At 42.0% G+C, this 25,149-nt stretch overlaps 1 protein-coding gene across 6 annotated transcripts in view; it reads right to left on the bottom strand.

The window, feature by feature from the left end:
* Positions 1–25,149, bottom strand: part of TNRC6B (trinucleotide repeat containing adaptor 6B) — a 241,071-nt gene that overhangs the window by 16,951 nt on the left and 198,971 nt on the right. For 5 of the 6 annotated variants that reach the window (XM_028115711.2, XM_028115709.2, XM_028115707.2 and 2 more), the window contains 7 exons: positions 23,634–23,708; positions 22,727–22,772; positions 21,369–21,517; positions 16,005–16,130; positions 4,186–4,317; positions 3,822–3,917; positions 3,473–3,653 (listed from right to left, as the gene is read on the bottom strand). In XM_028115711.2, the coding sequence (XP_027971512.2) occupies positions 3,473–3,653; positions 3,822–3,917; positions 4,186–4,317; positions 16,005–16,130; positions 21,369–21,517; positions 22,727–22,772; positions 23,634–23,708 (805 nt within the window). Of the gene's footprint in view, positions 1–3,472; positions 3,654–3,821; positions 3,918–4,185; positions 4,318–16,004; positions 16,131–20,120; positions 20,292–21,368; positions 21,518–22,726; positions 22,773–23,633; positions 23,709–25,149 lie in introns of all 6 variants that reach the window. The other variant, XM_028115713.2, reaches the window with a different exon arrangement.

Genomic DNA, 25,149 nt, shown 5'->3' with positions numbered 1-25,149 from the left:
CAGCCAGGCGCCACCAAATTTTGATAAATTTTAAACATGAAAAGTAAAATTTTATTGGAAGTACATTTTCTTTTTCTTTTTTTAAGTAGGCTTTTTTAAGTAGGCTCCACACTCAGCATGGGGCTTGAACTCACGACCCTGAGATCAAGACCTGAGCCAAGACCAAGAGTCAGATGCCCAACCGAGCCATCCAGGTGCCCTGGGACATTTTCTAATAAGACAAGGGACTTTACTTCTCAAATGGTTCAGATACCTATGAATGAGAGATATGAGATGGAGTTCACACTATTCCTGTTTTTTAAATTCCAATAGAAAAAAAGCACCCAAGAAATCTTATATAAGTAATTAGACAGGAAAAGAAGGAGTCTTGTTATAACATCACCTATTTCTGTGAATTCCCGTTTAGGCTATATTCCCTTCCCCTCAGCTCAATAACATAGATGCTAAAACATCATGTTTAGATAGGTCATCATCCCCAGACAATTCAGTTAGGTATATTTTCAATTCTGCTAAAAGTAGAGAATGAGAAACCATCTATTTTATAAAAACAATCAGTCAAGGATCAGTTAAGCAGTCGTTAAACTCATTCAACGTTTTAATTTTGAGAAAATATACCAAAAGAGGCTTTACTGGGACTTACTAAGGGACTTTTAATTATTCGTGCTCCTCTTTCATCTACAGGTGTCTTTTTTAGTTTAATACTCAGCAGTAGGAACACTGAAATACTATTCATTTTTTACATCTTTGCTATATAAATTTAACCTCTCTGTATGCGTTAAATATATTTTCAGCAAAATCTTATAGCTGTAGTTTATTCAAAACAGGCAGCCAGATTGGATTTACCTTCAATCCCAAAATGTATTTTTCGATTCAAATAAAAGTCATAATATTAAGGAATTAAGGACATTTTTAACTGTGAAACTGCAAAGTGCATCTTATAAGGCAGGTCATAAGTGGTCAGATCACAATTAATATGATAAAGACCTAATAAAATTTATTCATGTTACCAAATGGAAATAAATTAGCGAGTCAATATGTTTTTCTCCTTACTTAATTTGGACTATAATGCATAGTTAAATTTATAAGTTACTTTGAAATAAGAGTATGACAAAAAAAAAAACACTCATTTCCTTGGTAAATGTATGTATGTATGTTTGTATGTATCTAGAACTCTGATCCTTCAGCCATCAGGGAAAGTTATGCCTCCAGTACAATAATCACAAATAACACCACTAATCTAATAAGACGTTACGATGAAAATTTTCTATATATTTGATAAATGAGAAGGTATGCTGCTAAAAACTAACAGATTCACAGCTAGCATATAATTTCACTTTCTCCCCCCATCCCCCTGTAATTTTACTTTTTAACAAAAGGCAGAAAATATTACAGATGTTGTAAGAACTGTCACTGGAACAAATACATCATGATGTTAGGTTTTTAACAACTAATTGACTAATGCACACGCAGCCTAAAGAAAAGCACATAAAAGGTCTATTCACAGGTTTTATCTGATAAATTGTGAAAAAAATGTGTATTTAAGAGTGTCTGTGTCACTAACCTATGTTGCTCAAGTTGTTTGAAGATACTTTTCTTTCTACCTAAGACATGCCCCCTAAGGGATGAGTACAGAAAAGAGCTAAAAAGAACTGTGCATTTAAATGTGTGGAAAAGCCGCCCAGGGCTTCCAGATGTTCACTTTACTTTGTATGACTAGACTCTACTTTGAGAACCATGCACTCTCTAACAAAAGGGGATGGAAGAAGCAAAGCTGCCCTGCTTTATTCTCATAGATGGCATCTAAATTCACAGTAACTGGACACATACCAAAATACCCAGGTTCTTACGTCAAGTTTCATCCTTAACAGAAAACATGATTAAGGAGGTGAAGCCTGGAAATACAGAGTTAATGACACCTTCAGTAGTCATTATGGGAGGCTTCCCCCTTGCTCAGCACCCAGGATTTCTACACCGAAGATGGATGGGCATGCCCTAGTAATACAGGAGCTGGTGGAGAGTTTGCTCTTCTTTTATGTCAGTTGGAAGAAAGGTTATTTTGAATTTAAGTCAGTTCTCAGGCAGATCATTTTAAAGAAACAGTGCCATTGGTGGATAAAATTCCCTTAAAACTATCCAGGATTAGGATCAAGGCATCCTTGAAGTCTCTGCTCCTCTCTGCATGTGGACACCCCAGCAGGAAGTGGGCATCCCACAGAACTAGAGCAGAGAACAGGGCTATGTGTCCAGGGTCACTCTGTTTCCCAGGAGCATGGGTTTCAGGTTTCCCCAACTCTTATTTTTGAGTTTGCACAGAACAGTATCTTCTTTACCAAAATAAAACCTGAATTTTGTCACTCTGCGAAGAAACCCACTGTGGTGTGTGGTACCTTTTTAATTTTTACATTTTATTTTTAAGTCACTGTTGCCTCACTGATTGGATTCTGCTTACAACATGTTTCCCAGTTCTGAAAGAGCTACCATTTGCCTGCCAACAAATTCTTGATGAATGTCAAAGGTATAACCTTACTTGTGCTAATTCTATTTAAATCAGATGAAATATTAATATCAGAAGAATTTTATCAGTTTGCCTCATAAGCTTCATTTTATTTTTTTATTTTTATTTTTTTTTAAAGATTTTATTTATTTATTTGAGAGAGAGAGAATGAGAGATAGAGAGCACGAGAGGGAAGAGGGTCAGAGGGAGAAGCAGACTCCCTGCCGAGCAGGGAGCCCGATGTGGGACTCGATCCCAGGACTCCAGGATCATGACCTGAGCCGAAGGCAGTTGCTTAACCAACTGAGCCACCCAGGTGCCCCATAAGCTTCATTTTAGTTCTCCATTGTTCCACAAGAAGGAAATTCTATCAGTAGAGCTAAACACCTCAGCTTGTACATTATTTTAACAGATTATAACCTCAGACGCGTGGGGCACTCACAGAGCGTACAAACGTTTTAACTGGCTTTTTTTTTTTTTTTTTAAGATTTTATTTATTTATTTGAGAGAGAGAGAGAGAGCCAGAGAGCACAAGCAGGGGGAGTCGCAGAGGGAGAAGGAGAAGCAGGCTCCCCACTGAGCAGGGAGCCCGATGTGGGGCTCGATCCCAGGACCCTGGGATCATGACCTGAGCCGAAGGCAGATGCTTAACCGACTGAGCCCCCCAGGCGCCCTGTTTTAACTGGCTTTTAAAAATTCCTGGTGGCAGAAGAGCAGGTTGCCATTGCTAAATAGTAAGTCTCCCCTGGACCCAGAGAAGTCGGAGGCATAGCTCTGCGATTTCCTAATTGTGTGGTCAGCTTTGGAAAACCGCCAAGACGCTAGGATATCAGCTGTTAAGACAGGGATGAGAACACTTCTCCCTCTCGTATGGTTGCTATGGAAACAGGGGGTCACGTAGGACCCATCCCTACCAGAGGCTCAGCACACGACTGGCGCATTTTTTTTTAAAGGTGATCTTCACTACTGACCACTTACCAGAACCATATCCAGGTATTGGCCCTTTGGTTTGAAGGTCTGGGAGCCCCACATTCAGAGCACTGGGTACCATGTTGTCCAGATGTGGCTTGGGCCCAACGGGATGGGAGGGCGAGTGCTTCATGCCAGGCTGCCTCTGCTGCTGCTGCTGCTGCTGCAGGGCGCTCACCATCCGAGCCAGCTGGAGGCCAGGAGTCCAGAGCCAGGGGGACCCAGAGGGAAGACGGACACATGGTAAGCCAACGCCCTGAGCCTCCCCGAAGAGACTGCATGTGGCTGTTTTGCTCTCAGAGGCGCAGCCCTGCAGTCCTCGCACAGAGCACTAGGGGGACCCCCCAATCCCGCGTACCTGCTGCTCTTGCTGCTGGCGCACAGCCTGCGAGAGCTTCCTCTGGTTCTGCAGCAACTGCTGCTGCTGCTGCTGCTGCAGGAGAAGCTGACACGCCTACAACACAGGGGGGGGCACCGGCTCCTAACTGGACTTACTGAGACCCTCGCGGGTCGTGCGCCCGAGTGCGGCGGCGGAATCAAGCACCTAGGAGGGAAGTACTACCCAGGTCCTGGTCCACTGGTCACATTTACCTCGAGTGGAGCTGAGACATTAACCCTTAAGCATGCATAAAACGAAGCAAATCGAAGTTAAAGGGGGGGAAAAAAAGCAAATAACCTTTTTTTTTTTTTTTTTAGCTATAGGAGGAAAATCTGCTACTCACCAATTGAAACTGGGGAATTTGTGGAAGCTGGCTCAGCATGGCAATTTGTTGAGGAGATAACTGGGGCCCCACATTGAAAAGACCTGGATTCAGGCCACTGTTGGGAAACTGCTTGAGCATTGAGGCAGAAACCTAGCAAGAAAAAAAAGATGCATTTTTCAGAACTTACCAAAATGAAACTTTTTTTTTCTGTAAAAAGGTCTTAATAGGTCTAAAGCAAGCATCAATGGTTTTCCTTGAAAAATATTTGTGAAAAATATTAAATGATCAGGAGAAATACACTAAAGTGTTAACAATGGTTATCTCTGAGTGGTAAGATTATAAGAGCTTTTAGGGGCTCCTGCCTGGCTCAATCAGTGGAGCATGCAACTCCTGATCTTGGGGGTTGTAAGTTCGAGCCCCATATTGGGAGTAGAGATTACCTAAAGATAAAATCTTTTTAGTTTATTTTTTAAAAAATTTTAAAGATTTTATTTATTTATTTGACAGACAGAAAGAGAGAGCACAAGGGGAGGGGGCGGCAGGCAGAGGGAGAGGGAGAAACAAACTCCCCGCTGAGCAGGGTGTCCGATGCGGGGCTTGATCCCGGGACCATGACCTGAGCAGAAGGCAGATGCTTAAACGACTGAACCTAGTCGCCCAAGATAAAATCTTTTTTAGAAAAAGAGCTTTTAAATTCTCTTCCTAGGCTTTCTAATTTTTCTGCAATAAAAATTATGAATTTACAATCAGGAAGACTTCTGCAAGACAAAATGTTTTAATGACAATATGACTCTTGCCTGAGAAATTGTTACTGGAAATGGAAAGAAAATATATCAAACTTCATAAAAATAATAAAGCCTAAAACAAAGTATTTCTGTTGTACAAAAAAGATCAGTTTTCTCAGTAGTAAAGGGGATATTTTGGCCCCACATGCCTGTAAATAAGAGACACTGGAGTTTCAATTCATGACTTCTCATACCAAACACTCGGAGTCCAAGAGAGCAGAGCAAAGGAGCCTAAAAGGTCAAATGACTCAACCCGTTCCTTCTCCACGGTATTCAGGAGTGAGCTAGGCTAGGCTGCAGAACCTTCAGGGACAGAGAAAAGACTCCCTCCCACCTTCGGACTGCTGGTCTAAGATGTTTTCACTGAGCTGAAATGAGTTTCCCTGCACTTTCATTCTCCGAACTCACTGAATCAGCTGGTACCACAGAGAACAAACGTAATCTTCCATGGGTGGCAGGTTGCACACTGGTCAAGCGTGTAGTGCTGGAGGCAGACTGTGTGGGCTGCCATTTCTAAGGTGTGTGACTCGGGGCAAGTTACTTACTTAGCCCTTCTGAGCCTCATTTTCCTAACTTCAGTGATTGAGGATGTTATGAGTTAATCCACATCAAAGGCTTAGAAATGCACTTCATAAATGCTCATGTTATTCCACAGGGACAGCTCTTCAAATGTCTAGAGACAATTACAGTTCTTTGTGTCTCATCTTCAGACTAAACATGATGAGTTCTTTCATGCGTATCTCATCCAATTTCTCAATGCAGAGCCCAGAACAGAAAGCCATTTTCTAGAGCGGTCGAGTACCAACTAGACCTGGCCATCACTAACCATTCTGTTAAAAGCCAGACTTTTACTAACAATGCCTGAGATCTCTGTTTCTCTGATGATCGCATCCTAACTCCCAACTCACACACTAAGCTTACTGTCAATTAAAATCTACAGTATTTTAAAAAGGTTTTGCTCTCCTATGTAATATTTAAGCAGCTGGGTTGAATTGTATTAACTTACGATTTGATCTTAGGATCTTATCTTTATGTGCATGGCACATAGTAGATGCTTGATAAATATCTATTAAATAGATACTGTATCTATTTAATCAAGACAAGATCAACAACTGTATCATTCTTATAATCCAAGATTTTTTAACTAATAAATGAATATTATATTATATTTTTATTTATTTATTTTTTAAAAGATTTTATTTATTTATTTGACAGAGATAGAGAGAGAGCACCAGCAGGCAGAGCTGCAGGCAGAGGGAGAAGGAGAAGCAGGCTCTCCACTGAGGAGGGAGTCTGATGTGGGGCTCGATCCTAGGACCCCGGGATCATGACCCGAGCCGAAGGCAGCCGCTTAACTGACTGAACCACCCAGGCGCCCCTATTTTATTTTTTTTAAGATTTAATTTTTAAAAAGAGTTAATTTTTGGGGGGGGAGAGCAAGCAAGCACAAGGAGGAGGGGGGAAGGAGAGAATTTTTTTTTTAAGACTTTATTTGTCAGAGATCAAGAGAGATAGAGAGAAAGAGCACAAGCAGGGGGAGCAACAGGCAGAAGGAGAAGCAGGCTCCCCGCTGAGCAAGGAGCCTGATGTGGGACTTGATCCCAGGACCCTGGGATCGTGACCTGAGCTGAAGGCAGACGCTTAACCAACTGAGCCACCCAGGTGTCCCAGAGAGAGAGAATCTTAAGCAGCCTCCACGCCCAGTGCAGAGCCTGACTTGGGGCTCGATCTCACAACCCTGAGATCATGGCCTGAGATGAAATCAAGAGTTGGGTGCTTAAATGACTGAGCCAGCCAGGCGCCTCAGATTTAATTTTTTTTTTAAAGATTTTATTTATTTATTTGACAGAGTGAGAGAGCACAAGCAGGGGGAGCAGCAGAGGGAGAGGGAGAGGGAGAAGCAGGCTCCCTGCTGAGCAGGGAGCCCAATGTAGGGCTCAATCCCAGGACTCTGGGATCATGACCTGAGCTGAAGGCAGATGCTTAATCGACTGAGCCACTCAGGTGCCTAAAATTTTTTTTGAAGTAATCTCTACACGCATTGTGGGGCTGGAACTCATTACCCTGAGATCAAGAGTTGCATGCTTTACCTAATAAGCCAGCCAGGTACCCCATGAATATTGTATGTTAACTTATTAACAGTTAGTCCACCAAATTCTTTTTTAACCTATTATTCTACTTATTCCCAGTTTGTGTTTCCCTATCTGGTCATTGATGGGAATCTTGAACTTGACAGAGCTTGAGGATAATCTAGTAGCATGTCAGTAAAAACTTCTTTCCAACCAAAAGTGATTGGGCTGGGAATAGTCGATCGTTTACTAATCCACACAACTGTTTTAGCATTTAAGTTATATTTATACATCTTGTCTAAAACAGAGACAGCTTGTCAAATGGCTTGTCAAAATAGAGATTTCGACAACAACTGTATCATTCTTATAATCCAAGATTTTTTAACTAATAAAGAAAATCAGTTAAGACTTGTTAGCAAATTTATGATTCTTGATTTCTTATCACAGGTGCTCAAAAAGCCGTATTTTTGATATCTAGTCTAGAATCTTGCCTAGAATTAGCACCAAGTTCATCAGTCTAAACCACTTCCCTTATTGTTTCAAAAATTATTTTAAAAACTTCCCCATTCTCCTCACTTCCTTGTCAGTGCCCACCTTGCTCATAACACTCTGGGCCTCCTGCCCTTTCTTTTTGGCAGCAAACCTATAGGGAGGGTTGCCCCATTCCAGTTACTGCTGGCTAGGTTTGTAATTCAGTATTAGGAAGCTCACATTCTCCGAGATCAGCTTTCTCAGTAGTAAAGGGGATATTCTGACCCCACATGCCTTCATCTTAAAAATTCAGGATTTGTGCAAGAAAGAGGAGTTGTCATTATTAAACTCCCCTTGAAGATCCCCAGACTTCCTCAAAGATCACAGAAGGGCTTGGCAATTCTTTTCACAAATTCTTTCTCTGTTGTAGGATTTAATTTGTCTTAACCCTTTTGAGTATCTTTGTTTTTTTTTTTTTTAAAGATTTTACTTATTCACTTGACACAGAGAGAGAGAGCACAAGCAGGGGGAGTGGCAGGCAGAGGGAGAAGCAGACTCCCCGCTGAGCAGGGAGCCCGATGCGGGACTCGATCCCAGGACCCCAGGATCATGACCTGAGCTGAAGGCAGATGCCCAACTGACTGAGCCACCCAGGCGCCCAAACATCTTTGTTCTTAATGGAGAAGACAAAAGCAGTAAAAATTTTATTTTCACTTAATTTAACTTAATTTCCATTTAATCATTTAATACAAATACAAGTAGTCCAAAGCAGAGATTCTTTTCCCAGTCACTGGAACTGCACCAAACCAAGCTCTGAAGGCTCTTTCAATCTGCCTGTTGTTTTGCAAGTCTGTTTGTTTTATGTTGCAACCCCACAACACAACTCTTACACATACTCACCCTTGCTTGCTACTCTAACTTTCCATCTTTTGAAAGTACCCCCTTGAAATCTGAGTCATCAGAGAGCTTTCATCAGAAGACCCACTGGGTCTTCCCACTGTATCTTTCTTTAGCATAACAGTCAGAGTTAAATTAATGCTTCTGAGTCACCATCCCTGCCACAGTCACAAGAATACCTGCCTACCTTTCCTTTGATACTTTCTAGTCTAGAAACATCTAAGTTCAAGTTTCCTGTATGGGGCTCAGCAACTCATTTTCTTTCAAGATCTCAGCCACTTTCACTTAACTTATTAATGCTGTCATTTTGGGAAATATTTTGGGTTAAAGTAACAGTTCTCCCAGATGTTTCCTCCCTACACTCTAAGAGATGCTGAGGGTTGCCAACCAATGAGAATACTTGTTTGATTTTCTACCTTAACAGTTGGGAGGCCTAGCCGATGTGAGCTCAGAGTGAGCACGCCACTCCTCGGCATGGTACCTCTGCACCAGTTATGTGGCCATGACGAGGGACTTGGTATTAAAAAAAAAAAAAAAAGTAAAAATTTCAATAATAATCTTTAACTATTGATTACAGGTTGAAATGATAATTTAGATCTACTGGGTTAAAGAATATATATATTATTAGAGTAGCTGTAACTGCCACCGCGATGCCGAAGGGACCCAAGCAGCAGGCGCCGGAACCCGAATGGATCGGGGATGGGGAGAGTACGAGCCCCACAGACAGAGTGGTGAAGAAGGGGAAGAAGGACAAAAAGACCAAAAAAACGTTCTTTGAGGAGCTAGCTGTAGAAGACAAACAGGCTGGGGAAGAAGAGAAAGTGCTCAAGGAGAAGGAGCAACAGCAACAGCAGCAGCAAAAAAAGAAACGAGACACCCGAAAAGGCCGGCAGAAGAAGGATGTGGATGATGATGGAGAAGAGAAAGAGCTCATGGAGCGTCTTAAGAAACTCTCTGTGCCAGCCGGTGATGAGGATGAGGTCCCTGCCCCCATACCCCGAGGAGGGAAGAAAACCAAGGCTGGTAATGTTTTTGCAGCCCTGGTTCAGGATCAGAGTGAGGGTGAGGAGGAAGAAGAAAAACATCCTCCTAAGCCTGCCAAGCTGGAGAAGAATCGGATCAATAAGGCTGTATCTGAGGAACAACAGCCTGGGCTGAAGGGCAGAAAGGGCAAGGAAGAGAAGTCAAAGGGGAAGGCCAAGCCTCACAGTAAATCTGCTGCTCTGGACAATGAAGAGGAGGAGGAGGAAGAAGAAGAAATAACAAAAGAGAAGGAGCCACCCAGACAGGGGAAGGAGAAGGCCAAGAAAGCAGAGCAGTCGGTTGAGCGACTGCCGTCGGCTCAGGTCATGATCCTGGAGTCCCTGGATCGAGTCCCGCGTCGGGCTCCCTGCTCAGCGGGGAGTCTGCTTCTCCCTCTGACCCTCCCCCCTCTCGTGTGCTCTCTCTCTCTCAAATAGATAAAATCTTTAAAAAATAAAAATAAAATAAAAAAGAATATATATATTATTAACCTGTTTCTTTCTCTCTTTTTAAATGTGGCTACCAAAAACTTTATGTTCTATTATGTGGTCTGTGCTGTACTTCTATGGGACAGTCCTGCTTCTAGGCCATCAGCATTGTTTCTAATTTCCTTTCCAAAGGGAAAGGACTCTGTGATTCATGGGAAATCTACTATGCTTATTTTGTTTTCCAATCCGCTGGCCTCCGAAATAAATAGCCATTGTTTGAGGCTTCTTTTCTTCCCACTTCTCCGTTCAGTTTTAAAAGCTCTACTGAACAAATCAGCTAGTCACTTGATTTCTTCTCTTCAGTCTTGAGAACGGATGCCATCCTTTGCCAAGAGACATGCTTCCCACCCACCTCCAATATTCCTATCCCTTGAAATTAGCTAAAGAAACCACCATTCAAAGTAAAACATGCGTATGATCCAGCAGTACCCTAGGAAACAAATTCATCCTAGGAGACAAATATAGGAATATTCATAGCAGCATGGCTCATAATAGCAGAAATCTGGAAACTACCCAAATGTCTACTGGTAGTGGAAGAGATAAATAACCGATGGTATATTCATGTAACAGAATACTATATGAACCACAACTGCCCAAATCAACATGGGGAAATCTTAGAAACACTGTCAAGTGAAAAAAGTCAGAGAAGGCTACACACTGCATGTTTTTATTACATAAAGTGCAAAAAGAGGCAAAATCAAACTATACTGTTTAAAGATAGATACAGAAAGACTATAAAGAAATGCTTGTTTTATTCTTTAAATTTAATTTGGATGCCAGCATCTTCTATGTGCCATAAATTGACAGTCATAAAGACTAGAAAGGTTACCCTTGAGGACTTCCTGTCTAGCTCTGCCCAACGTTTCGCTTCCCCAGACTACACATGCACTGTCCTTCTTCAATGAATACAAAAGGACCAGAGAGAAGCACCACTAGGCTCCTGGCAAATGGCTATTCATGCCTGGGTTGCAGAGTAATTAAAGTGCAGGTTTGCACATTCCCGTAGCAGGGAGTTAATTACTCTGGCTTAAAAGCCCTTCAATCTCCAGCTGGGCTGGAGAAAAGGAAGATCTAGTCGGAGTCAATATGGCATTTAAGGAAGCACTGCAGGTGCAAAACGACAGCAATTTAAAGCAACACAAAAGCCTGGTAGAACATGTTACTTTCTGAATATTTGAGCAACAGGAGGAAAAAGGCAAGGTAGAAACCCAAGACCTGGAACACCCGTAGCAAATCTTAAAGATGAGTTTCAATGTGATATTATTTATCAAAAAAATTAGGTGTTCATGTCTTTTGACCCATAAATTTCATTCTGGGCAACTAAATTTGGAAATAACGTGGGCACAGATCGATGTATAAGATGGCATACAAGATCTATGGGTGGGGCGCCTGGGTGGCTCAGTCGGTTAAGCATCTGCCTTCAGCTCAGGTCATGATCTTGGGGTCCTGGAATCCAGTTGAGCATCAGGCTCCCTGCTCAGTGGGAAGCCTGCTCTCCCTCTCCCTCTGTCCCTCCCCCCTGCTCGTATGCCTGCTTTCTCTCTCTCTCAAACAAACAAACAAACAAACAAGATGTTTTAAAAAAGAGATCTATGGATAAGGGTTTCTCTACTGCATTATTTACAACAGTGAAAAATTAGAAACAATTTAATATCCAGTAACGGGGAAGAGAATGTTTCAGGAAATCAAAGTAAATCTACCTGATGGAACATTATGCCTTCTTCATTAAGAGTGATCGACAGGAAGACTATGTTGTAACAGGGAAAATACTAGGTATGACCCAAAGTTAACAGAAACAGCAGGATAAAGTGACCACGAATGTCATTATGTGAAAAGCATGCCCGTACATGAATGGTCTGAACAGGGGATTTTGTAAAAATAATCCCTGTCACTGCATCTGGGTTGGGGGTTCCTGGAAGAATTTTTTTCTTCTGTTATCCAAACTTTCAGTGTAGTTATTATATTGACTTAAAAAAAAGGGGGGGAGTGCCTGGGTGGCTCAGTCACTAAGCATCTGCCTTCGGCTCAGGTCATGATTCTAGGGTCCTGGGATTGAGCCCCCGCATTGGGCTCCCTGCTCCGCGGGAAGCCTGCTTCTCCCCCTCCCACTCCCACAGTGTCTCTCTCTGTCAAATAAATAAATAAAATCTTTAAAAAAAAAAAAAAGAGCTACCCAAATGCTTTTTTAAAATTTGGAAATGTGAGGAAAAAAACTGAAGTTTCCATTGTTTAATATTCTGTCCCCATTATGCATCAAATAAGCGTTAACCATGTTTTGCTAAATAAACAAATCTCAAAAATGTAGAACACAAATACTTTTCTTTTCCACACAGATAAGATGCTTTGGTCATAAAGGGATTGGCAGCCTGAGGTCTCTTAGACTAAGTTAACTATGCTTTCCCTAACAATTCCACTTACTAAATCATTCTGAAATGTTATCTTCCCATGACTTGACATAGATTTACTCAAAATACGTGCCCTGTGCAGTTGTAGATGTTCAGGATCCAGCAGTGAACAAAGCAGACACAGACTCGGCCACCGTGAAGCTTAGCACATGCCCGGGGGTGAGGAGAGCAACTGTACTGTGCATAGTCTGGCCTGGGAGAGCCTCTCTGAGAAGGCACCATGGCAGCAGACGTCTGAAGGATGGAACCCGGGGGCAGTCTTTGAGAAGAGCGGTCCAGAACACGCTTGCTGCCCTAGGGCAAGTTGACTGGAGAGGCCAGAACTAACGGGAGGGAGAGTGGTAGGTGTCTGGGGTGGGGAGGTCACCAAGAGCAACAAAGCCCACAGTAAAGAGCTGGCTTTGTATTCTCAGTGAGAGAGGGAGCCATGAGAGGACAAAGTGGTGACATGACTTACCCTTAACTTTCTGTGATGCTAGAAAAGCTACCCATCTACAGTATTCGTTCGGTAGCCACCAACCAGGTGTGGCGATTTAAGTTTAAATCAATTAAAATTAAAATTTCAGTTCTTCCACCCCACTGGTCACATTTCAAGTGCTCAGGTGGCTGAGGGCCACCCTGGACTGCGGTTTTAGAGGATCCTCAGAATGCAGGGTGGAGAAGACACTGGAAGCAGGCAGGTGCTACAGAAAGCCGGGCAGGACGCATCGGGAGGCCACTTCTGGGAGAGAGACAGCGGTTGCCTGCCACGGGTCAAGCTAGCAGAGGTGGGAGGAAATAGGTTCAGAACAGAGTTCTGAAGGGGGACTTGTTGATGGACTGAATGTGAGTTGAGAGGACCCCCCCACACTAGCTCTGAGGTCTGCAGCCTGAGCACCTGCAGGATGGGAGCGCCATTTACTTGGAGGAAGAGGATGTTTTAGAAGCGAGTACGGGATGAAATCACAAGCTGTTCTGGACATGCTGACTTGAAGTGCCTGTAAGGCATCCTAATAGAGATGCCCAGAGGTCTATGGAATTGAGAAGATAGATCTGGGCTGAAGACACAGTCTTGTGACTGTCAATATTTAGAGCCATTCACTGGGCAAAATCACCCGGCAGCGGCTGTAGATGGTGAGAACAAGAGGGTCGAGAAGTCCAACTGGGGCTCTCTGATGGTAAATGTCGGGGAGGTAAGGAGGAGCTTGTAAAGGAGAGGGACAAAGGAAGGCAGGTGGACAACCACTGTACAAGGTGTCCAAGAGCCAAATGAATGAAAAGTTTCAGAAGGGAAGGTGTGACCGTCTATGTCAGATGCTGCTGATACGGTGAGAAGAGACTGGAGAACAGACCACGGTACTCCACAACACAAAGGCCATCTGTGATCTTCACACTGTCTTCATTCTCACTGCCACCACCTTCCCTGGACTCCTTTGCTCTAGTAAGTCTGCCATTCAAACATGTCCTCTACATTTCTGTCAATGTGAGTTTTCTAAAACATAAGTTTTCCTGCACTGCCACTCAGCTGAAAAATCTTGCCCAATACTACAGTATCTACGGCGGCAGCAGCAGCAGCTAAACTTTAGGGTGCAGATAAAAATCACCAGGGGGTGACTAGGCCCTAACTCCCAAGATTCTGTCTCAATAGACTGGGGGAGACCTGGGAACTGTATTTGTAAGTAGCGACCCAGATAATGGTTACAAGGGACAAAGTCCAAACTCCTCAGCAAGGCAAACAAAGCTTTTCCAAAACTGGTGCCAAACTTCCTGACTAGTTTTTTCCTATCCCACTCTAGACAACATCTATATGCTTCAACAAGCTCAAACTAATTATTCAAATCAATTGCATTGTCCCAAACATACCATGTTCTTCCAGATATTACTGCTCCTTGTCCAAGCTGCTCCTGCTGCTTAGAAGGCAGCTTTAACCCAGCTGTACTCAGCAAACTCTTGACTCATTCTTCAAGACCCAGCTTAAATGTCATTCCCAGTGCGAGGCCTCGCCCAGCTCCCAAACTGTGTTAGACATTTCTTTTTTGACAGAGACATAGCGAGAGACAGAACACAAGCAGGGGGAGTGGGAGAGGGAGAAGCAGGCTTCCCGCGGAGCAGGGAGCCCGATGCGGGGCTCGATCCCAGGACCCTGGGATCATGACCTGAGCCAAAGGCAGATGCTTAACGACTGAGCCACCCAGGCGCCCCTGTGTTAGACATTTCTATGTAACATTTATCACACTGCCTATTTGCTGAGTACTCTGCCATCATCCCCACCAGCTCCAGGAGGGTATGATAGGAGACGGCAGTTTCTGCATCTGTGCAAGGCCAACTCCACCACCAGGCACACTGCAGACATCTGATAACCACAGGACTGTGGCCTGACAACCAGTAATGTTGGAGGGTGCTCTGGGAGTTAAGAAGATGCAGTGACTGTGGAGTGCTGGGGAAGTTGGGAGCAGCTCTGTTTACAGGACAAACTGCTACCTGGAGCCTGGGGGACGACTGGAACTTAGAGGGTCAAGGAAGGAGAGACACCAAGAAGACTCCCAGACACCTGGCTCAGGACCATGGAGACGAGAGGGTGGGGTGACGAACATTTTCTCCCCTACTAAGATAGTTATGGACTCAATGTCAAACACAGAATTTGTAATCTATAAGATATGGTTTCAAATAAATATTTTAAGCCTATGTCTTATATTTCAAAAACAAAACAGCAACAAAACCTGACCCTTTACAACCTGTTGGTTGGACCTAGTAAGTGTCCCACCCCCTTTTATAGGATGGGACACTCATAGCTCTTTATCTTGGTTCACCGAAGTAACATTCTAAGGAGACTAAGTCACGCACTGAATCCTTACATGGACTCCTCTGCTTTTATATTGCTCCTCAGATCCATTTTCTCACAAAGAGGTATGAGGGACAGTTTGTGGCACAAATCTCTCCCCTATACCCTGCAAACAACTCACTGCACATCTCCAACTAAGAAACGGATCTAAAAGGTTTCCCAAAAGACTTTACCCCACAACACAGAGCTGCTCCAAGAGTAAGTCTCTGCCACTTCATTCTAAATCCCCCCTCCCAGAGCACCTAGTCAGTATTTCAGAATCCATCTCCTAAAAACTTCTCAGAGTAATCCAGAGCCTGGCTATTCTCCTGTTTATCTGCAGGTAAATCCTCAACGGCAACCAACTTCAGAATGTTGACACATCAGGATTTATAAAGTAGTTTTATTTACATGCAATTAAAACAATCAATGCAGTATTAGAAAAATATAGAGACGTCTAAAAGGAATATAATCATAATGCTTTTCATGCAAAAACATCTTTATATGTATGATACAATAAAGAAATGAGTTTGACATTTTGTTCTAAAAAGTTTTATCTGGGGGCACCTCGGTGGCTCAGTCAGCTAAACGTCTGATTTCGGCTCAGGTCATGATCCCAGCTTCCTGGGATCGGGCCCTGCATCGGGCTCCCTGTTCAGTGTGGAGCCTGTTTCTCCTCCTGCCCCTCCCCCTGCTTGTGTTTTCTCTCTCTCTCTCTTCTCAAATAAATAAGTAAAATCTTTATAAATAAGTAAATAAATATCTTGATCTAGATTTTTTACATTTTAGACATTTAGGTAACTATGATTTCTTTTATGCTCATAAAACCTGTCAGTTGGTAACTGATAACCACCTGCATAGGCTTTATTGATGAACTGTGGAAACATAAAATTGCTTACCTGGGGGGAAATAAACTGGGGAGGCACTTGCGCCCGGAGATTAGGAGAAGAATTTAGTGGCTGCACTGGCGTGTGCATACCTCTCGATTGTGCTGTGCTATTTCCAAACAAACCATGATTGCCACCCTGTAAATGTAACAGCAACAGTAAGGCTTTTTGTTAATGTTAAGAAAATGCAAAAAAGAAACAGTTCTGGTTTTCTATCCCTCAGAAGAATCATATCCTGTGTTCCACGGAATCACAGAATTTTATAACTGAAACGTTCCTGGTCTTGGAATGCCTGGGAAAATTATTCAAATCAAATCATGCGCACAGCACCACCACCCCTGCAGTTGGACGCACTCTATAACCAAAAGGGTTAAATTTGGTCAAATGTTAAAAAAATGCACTAATTTTTTTTTTTGCAATTGAAACGTATAGGCAATATAATGTTTATTTCAACTATTCTCTCTTTTCTCTTTTTTTTAAAGATTGGGTTTGCCAAATTTATTCTCAAGTCCAATAATCTGAGCTCCATCTTGAAAGGCACCTGAGTACAAATGCAGGCTTCTTCTGAATAATAGCAAGTGTAAAACAACACTAGGACATAATGCCTCTGAATTGATTAGTTCAATCATGGAATCAGTGCCACCAAATCGTAGCCTAGCTCCATGAGAACCCTACTTCAGATCTGAACACCCTTCCCTGTCTTGGGCCTGCTTGATCCCTTCTTTGCTAGATGAGAAAATCTAAATCAAGAGTGAGGTTAAAAAAAGAAAGAAAGAAAGAAAGAAAGAAAAAAAAGAAAAAAGCAGAAAAGGGAAAAAGTGAAAAACCATTACAGGGATACCAAAAAAACCCCATTACTCACCTTTAACTTCTCATTCCAATGTATGAACATTAGTCTGGTTAAAAATAAGCTTAATTCCCTGATTTCTGGAGGACCAACTCACTGGAGCACTTCTAGACTATTCTAATCAAAGAGCTACAGGAAACTGGGCTAGATGATGGCCCTTCTGTTCTGACTTGTTTCAAGCCGAGAACAGCCCTTCAGCAAAGAACTTGACTCTGTTCCCTCTGTCTGAGGAAAGCTTCTACACCATCTCCACTTGGCCTCTTCGGGGCCCAGCTCAGAGGTCATCCTCATAAAGGAAGTCTTCCCCATACCTTCTTCCTCGTTTCACATTGAAATTAACTGAGTCCACCTCTATGTTCTCAAAACACTTTAAACACTCTTTGATAGCACCCATCAGCAAGTCATATTAATTTTCCATTCTGTCTTTCCACCACCAGCTTAATACTTCCTTCTTTGTATTCCCCGAGCTCAATAAAGTCCTAGTCTGTAGGATGCAAATGTCATTGTCAACCAATTCCATATACTTGACAACATCCCACTGAATATCTTTAGTGAAGACAGCTGTACCACTGCTTGTAGCAAGTATGTGTATTCTGAACTGAAGTCACATCTTCTCCCTGACATAGTGGGGATTCACGTAATTTTAAAGAAGAATTCTGTAACAGCACCCTTAAGTTCTAGAACACTGGAGATATTTCAATGGCTTAATGATTCAAAATAGATTAAGGGACTGCTGTCGGGAAATTAATGAACTTAAAAGCACTGAAAATAAAAATGGCTATGAACATAAAAGTAGAAAAGGCAATCAAAACCTGTGTATATCTCATAAAAGAAAATCAAAAGATCCACCACGAATTTTAAATCTCCCCAAAACTGTTTAAACATGAAAAGACCTTTAATTCTACAAGTGGTAATGTCTCCACTTCCCCTGTCTTACTAATCAAACTGTCACTCTAAGGTGACATGGTTTGGCTCTAATTTTTCTAAGATTGTGGGATTTGGTAGCTTACCTACTGATCATTCTCAAGAACACAGGAAACATCTGTTTCACTGAGACTATTCTGCTAAGATCATTCTCACACTTTAAAAGTAATGACCTTGTTATTAGATGCTAATTACTCATGGTTGGGTCCTTGGATGGTGGGGTTTCTGGTAGCTAAAGTTCTTTGCCAGGATCCATGTTTTAAAAAGTCCAAACTGCTTTAAATTCCAACCTCTCTTTTGGTAAGAAATATAAGAAGGAATTTGCCTTTTTTTAGTTTTTATAAAATCAGGCCCTATTTGCACATTCCCAGTGGACAGATGCCACCCCCACCCCAGTGCCCAGAGGTTTTAGGTTTGCTTTATCAAGTGTCTCTAAAGCCATATCAAGCCCTGTGATACATCTGATATGGATAATAATATAGATGGGTCAACAGCAGTCTATCAAAAAACACCTTCTCTCTCTTTAAATATGGAACCCTGGCACTGCTGCTCATTTTCTTGGCTCAGAAGTAGCTATTTCTCAGAGTAATAAGTTTAGTGGCAATCATACAGAGGTTTTTTTAAGACTGTATTTAGAAATTAGGAAAACAGTCATCAAATGCTTATATGTATGTTAATGGTGGTTTATATGGTTATTTCTACAGCTTTACTGTTGAATATAAGGCTTTTATGATGACCTGAGTCTTAGTATTTATTGGTGATAGCTGCCTCAACTACAGTGTTTAAAATAGAAACGCATATAAATTAGAAACAAGGTTACCAAGCTGACTGAAATCTGTGATTTGAAAATAAAAATCTTACATTTTAATTTTTAATTATGAACTATATTAAGCCTGCACGAAAATGGTGTAGAAGAACCACGACCATATTTAGATAAAATGTGTATCCACCGGATTCACAATGGACTTTGTAGCATTCCATTTTTAGGATAAAAAAAACCCAAAGAGGAATGACCTTTCCTTAGAGTCCAGTGCCAGCTACTTTGGCTGGTCTGTTATACTAAAAATTATATACTAATGGCTCTTGATAAATGTGAAATTCTGTAGGCATGTTTGTATTTATCATTAATCAAGAGTGTTAGGACTATTTTATATTTTCTATGCTTCAGTCCAAAAAAAAAGAGCTGCCCCAAACCACTGATACAATTATTTCTTCTTTGTTTATATAAGCAATACATGTCTATGCCCTCTGTGGAAACATTAAGAAAAACAGTGAAATATAAAAAAAGAAAACAAGAAATTACCCATAACTCCCAAACCAGAGATAACCAACTGAACACATGGATATTATATGATCCATTTTTAAAATGTGCTACAGTAATAATCAGAAAGCATATGAAAGACCTGTGTGCAACTGAAGGATTATGGTGTGAGAGGTGTTTTATAATACCTTTTCACTTGTTTGTGAAAGTCAGCATGTGGAAACAGAATGGATACAATGAATAATTAAATGTCCTTCCATGACATCCTGAGGTGAGAGTCACGGTGACAGGTAAATGGTCACAGAACTGTGGCTAGGAAAGTATCATCACTGGGGTCATGTCACAGAGGAATTTTCTCCAAATTCCTGGTTTTCTCCTCGAGAACTACCCCGGAGCTGCTGTGGGCTGACAGAGGCCTGCCGCGCTATGTCAGGCCCGTGGAGGTGGGGGGGCCCCAGGGGCCTGCCCTGCCAGTCTCAATCCCGGTGCAGGGCCCCTCCTGGGAGGACTGAGGCCCGCCCCTAGGAAACATCCAGTCTTCCCAAAACTTCATTCTCCCCTATCAAATTACCTCTCTCTGGGCAATTATTGTATTTTACACTTAAAGACACTAGATTTTAAGATGCTGTAACCCTCAAGTAGTTACTCCTACTAGTTTTGCTGCCATTTTCTATTTAGAAGTTTTACTAAATTGAAAGGACTTCAAAAATATCACTTGCCTTTCAATCCCAGGTTAAGAATGGCAAATTTGTTGCTAAGTTAGATGATATAAGGTACCTCCATAGCCTCCTTAACATTTTCCTAAGCTAGTTCTTAGGAACTTAGCTTAACTTAGAACTTAGTTAACTTCTTAAATGTGAACTTATGACCAAAAATGAGAAGACAAAAGAAACAGATTTAAATAAAATCCATGTTGAGAAAATATGAGGAGAGATGGGTTCTACGGGCTAAGAGATCTAAAGCCTATACTTAGTATCATTCTGTGCATTCAGTAATCAACAAATTTCCCAAGACAGACAAATGATGCAATGAACTGCAGACCAGGGCCAAGGCGAGGCCACAGCCAAGCAGTTGTAAATTTGAGAGGCCTCCTTACTTGTCTAGCAGCGAAGTTTTGGGGGTTGAGCCCTGTGCCGATTGCTCCAAGGCTGACGTTGGGTAGTGTGGAACCAGAGGGAGACAGCTTGTAGCTGGGAGAAGGGGAGAAGGGAGAGCAGGGAGCCTCATCCCCAAGGCACCCATCTTGATTGGAGAAAGGCAAAGTCAGCTGAAAAGTAGTAGGAGTTAGCCAATCACAATGAGTGTTGGTTAGTGAAGCAACAGAATGCAAGAAGGGACAAGAGAGAAACACTAGGAACAAACAGAATTAAGAGTGTATTAGCAATAAACGAGGATGGAATTTGGATCTGATAAGAGTCATCACACTTGGCCCAAGAGACACCATCTGTCATCTCAGATATGGATTTTTTCTTATCCTCTAAGTCAGTAACACATTCTGTCCATTGCACTAGGATAAAAATTGCCAGACACTTTATTTTTATGCATCTAATATTGATTACTCTATGTGGCTGCTGAAAGAGAAGCCAGAGTAAGCTTCTTGGGAATCTGTTGCTGCCTGGAACAGCATCATCAGTGGTGTCAAAAATGTGCCAGATCTAAAACTTTTGGTTTTAATTGCTTTCTGAAGATCCAGGGCTATCAGTATTCTGAATCAAGGAATTATTTCCTCCATCAGGAATGATAAAAATCAAAAGAACTAGGTATAAACGACTTCTTTAAATCAGATAGTTGAGAATTTGGACAGCACACCATTGTAACTAAAAATAGGTCACTAGGGGAATGGAGAAAGAACAAAGGAACTCTCTTAGAAATAACAAAAGAGAAAGTTCTGGGCCAGCTTGACTAAGCTAGAAGGCAAGGCCTTGGGAGATACGGATTATGTGCACAAGATCCCAAATTTAATTTCTCATTGTATAGCAGCAGAAAAAAGTATTCGGAATAAATTTGTCTCTAAAATTTCTTCTACATGTTTCGAGTGTGCATTTATTTGCCCTACTGTAAAAAGACCATTCATTTCCCCCTTCCAAACTTCATAAAATTTCTAAACACTCAGACCTTGTTCACAATACTCACATACTAAAGACAGATGGTGCTAGCTTCTGCGTAATCACCTGTTGACATCAACTGTTTTTACATCACCACTTACATGCAGGTGATGTTTGCGTTTTGCTCATTAATTAATTCAATAATTCTATGCTTCCTCCTGGAATTGATTACCAAAAGAACAAATGGGAACCAAAGTGGTTCGCATCAATCATGGTCTTAAACAAAGGATTCGACTCACCTTCTCGAAATAAGGCCCACCGTCTGTGGTTCCCATGTCTTTGGAATTAGGTGGACGGAACCCAGATCGATCCTTCCTCATGATATCATTAAAATCCCCGAGATTCATCGCTCGCTTGTCCACGTCAAATTTTTTATCTGGAAGGCTCCCTGAAAAGGAGCACAGAAGAAGTGAAAATTTCAAGAACCAATGTCTCCCTCATGACGAGGAGTTCCAGCCCCACTCTCTTCCCTGAGGTGTTGCGTGTAGATCACAAGGATCTCCTTGGTTCAGGCTGCTGGGGACCCTCCCTGGAGGACATGTGGATCCTTTTGTTCCTTTTTAAAAAACTCCTATCAGTTGTAGCTTGTTTTCAATGGAAGACTGAAAGAGAGACTTAGGGCCAACCTGGTAAAAATCTGACTAAAAAAATATTTCCACTGGTTATTGATATGTTTGAGGAATATCACTTGCTCATAAACTCAAATGTGCTCAGGGAGAAAATTTGTCTCCTGCCCTTTTAGCGTCTGCTAGATCAATGTGTGGGGCTGTGAAACAGGTATTGGGGATAAAAAGGCCTCGTGATTTCCCAGGTACCATGGTTATTCCTCCTTTTCTTCACAGCTCTGGAAATTTGCTGTTATATACTGACATGATCAGTGCCCCTGGAAGCTTACTTTTTCGTTATTCTTAGATTTTAAAATATCATAGATCAAAGGCTATTTCCCTTATGACTCAGGACTGTTTCCCTTTCTTCCTGGTCTGATTCTTTTTAAGTTCCTCAAGGTGAGCAACAGTGTCACAGGGATGACCCCACAGACCAAGGGCTGATACAGCATCTGCCCCACCTGCAGTGGGGGAGCTCGTCAATAATGCAACACCCCAGTGCGGACGGGACTAGCAACCTGAGGGCAGAGGATGGCAGGGCCACAGACACACTGGGTTTGGCCACACACCACAGTTTTTAACAATCTGAATTAGGTTCCAATATTTAAATATCAGGTTGTCAATGTATGTCTAAATTTCTGGCCCTGCTTGAAAACTGGAAGCTCTGACAAGGCTGAACCTTTACTCTCCAGGGCAACAACCGCTAAGGGCCAAGCAACGCTGAGTCCTTTATCCTTTTCGTGGTACACAGGCCCCCCACAGCTAACCAGTGTCCTCCAACTCCCACCTGCTTACACCTGGCACACACCATTCATTTACGTGACTTTCCTGGATCCTGCAGCCGTTTGGAGTTTTCAACCCCTATACCTAGTGTCTAGGATGGTCCTTCATGTCTGCTGAGCAGCACCTATCCCAACTCAAACTGAGCAGGGATCCAACATGGCATCATTAACAACAACATATTCCATTCATATCAGTGGAGTGATACACACCTACAGACAAATCCATTTTGCTGCCTGGATTATCTTCAGTTTGACTCTGAAAAAGCAGCAACAGGGAGGGAGGATTAAAAGTTTGAATTCAAAGTCTGGATCAGAGAAAAAAATGGCATTATTTACATGAGAGCTGTGGTGTCCTACGGGCAGTATACAAGATTCTTTCGACGTGAACCTTACACTGGGATGAAGACAAGATCGTTTAGGATACGACTGATTTGACTGCTGTTGGGTGTCTATACTCCTAAATTCAATTTTCACATAGAAGTAGCTTCAGTAATTCTATGGACAGAGCATAGTTAAGTAGCTGCTTAGAGAAATAAAACCCTGCTCAAGTTCCAGTCGGCTCAGGATCAAATTCCACGAGTGTCAGCCAAATGATGACAACTTCTTCTCGTGACTTGTCAAGTCATCAAATCTGGAAATGTGCAGCCAAGTCAAGCTATTTGTCTTTTGGCAACCAGGGACTGGGTGTCCCCACGATGTTCCCAAGAGAGAAGGAAAAAAAAAAAGAGGAACCCTACAAGAATTCCTTATATAATTAATTACAAATACTTTCTCTAGTTACTTTGCTGTTGCTGCCGTTTTCAAAACTGTAATATTAACATTGGTACAGCAGTAGTCAGGGAAAATTATGTAAGTGTTAAGGCCTGGCTCTTTCTTCCTCTAAGTGCCTAAGGAAAAGGATACAAGGACTACAAATTCAAAAGCTATAAGCTTTAAATATTGGAGTAGTTAATTACGAATAAATGAATAGAGGATAAATATTGCTTAACCCAAATCAGAAACACTGCTTAACCAGTTTCTAACTCTGTAATGTTGTACTCTATGTGGCCGTGGTCTTAGCATCTGTACTAAAAGTAAAAGCTGGGCTGTATTACACATATAAGAAAATGAAACTTACCAGCAATCCCATATTTGAAAACTGTTTGGCAAGAGGATTCATCCATGAATCATTATTTCCTCCTTTCAGTGAGCACTACAGAAATGAAATATGTAACCTCAGAACCAAATTATTTTATCTCACTTCATATCTGAGTTGCATTTAAGTACTGATTGAAAATGCAGAACCAAGAGTTTACCTTTTTTAACCCAAATTTCCCTCTTTATAACTATGGTTATTTTGATATTTTATCCGTTAGTCTGAAAGACTAATAAGCTTTAGATCTATCTGTGTTTTCATTCTTATTCTATTTGTCACACTGAATTAGAAGTAACTGGAAAAATATATGGTCAGCTGGGTTTTTTTTTTTTTTAAGATTTTATTTATTTATTTGAGAGAGAGAGAGCACAAGCAGGGGGAATGGCAGAGGGAAAGGGAGAAGCAGACTCCACACTGAGCAGGGAGTCCAGTGCGGGACTCAATCCTGGGACCCCGGGATCATGACCTGAGCTGAAGGCAGACATTTAACCGACTGAGCCACCCAGGCACCCAGGTCAGCTGGTGTTTTTACCTTATAAACAGAAGGAAATATCAGATCTTCTAAAATACAATGTTTGCATGCTAGTACTTTTCCTTTCACTCTCTCCTTGTAACCCGGTTTGTATTAGAAGAAAAGAAGGAGTTCAATGCTAGTCCCTGTCATTTGGAAAATAAATAGGCGCCAGCCTGTTAAAATAGACCATTTACGCTGGTCATTAGTCTCTGTGTGGATATAATGAGGACTCATCCATGTACCCTTCATCTGCTTGTTTCACAGTATAAATGACAGGGGTCCCCAGTGGGAAAGAGGCCTAGCAGAAGACATCACTGATCTTACTGCAAAGTAAGGCAGGCGCTGAGTTTTTGTTTCTTTTTTTTTTTTAAGATTTTATTTATTTATTTATTTGAGATAGAGTGAGCATGAGCAAGAACGGGGGGAGGGGGAGAGGGAGAAGCAGGCTCCCCGCTGAGCAGGGAGCCTGATGTGGGACTCGATCCCAGGACGCTGGGATCATGACCTGAGGTGAAGGCAGACGCCTAACCAACTGAGCCACCCAGGCGCCCCTGAATTTTTGTTTCTTAAGGGACCTAGTTTCTTCCTGAAACATGACACCCAACATCAGCTCCCCTTTTACTTCTACGGAGAAGGCAGGTGGAACTGTGATGAGGCCTTGGTGGGGACAGGGGGTGATGGGGCTTTGTGCACTTGTACATTCTACAAATAAAAACTCTGTGGTTTGATGATATTTGTTATGTCGATTTTATTATTCTTGAAAGTGAAGGAGTTCACTAACGTTAAAGGTTTTAAGGTCAAGAAAGCCCTCACTGGAGGGATGGGAGAATTGGTAGTTTTTGTTTAACGCAAACGGTCTCATTTTTGCACATGAAAAGAGTTTTGTGGCGAGATGTGGTGATGGTTGCACAACAGCGTGAATGTATTCAACGTTACTGAACTGTCTGTGCACCTAAAAATGGCTAAAATGGTAAATCTTACGTT

This window comes from Eumetopias jubatus, unplaced genomic scaffold (assembly GCF_037043125.1).
Source record: "Eumetopias jubatus isolate StellerSeaLion01/CBP00866 unplaced genomic scaffold, mEumJub1_p1.0 scaffold_8, whole genome shotgun sequence".
Classification (NCBI taxonomy): domain Eukaryota; kingdom Metazoa; phylum Chordata; class Mammalia; order Carnivora; family Otariidae; genus Eumetopias; species Eumetopias jubatus.
The sequence above is the reverse complement of the archived record's forward strand: the minus strand, read 5'-3'. Positions and strand labels throughout refer to the sequence as shown.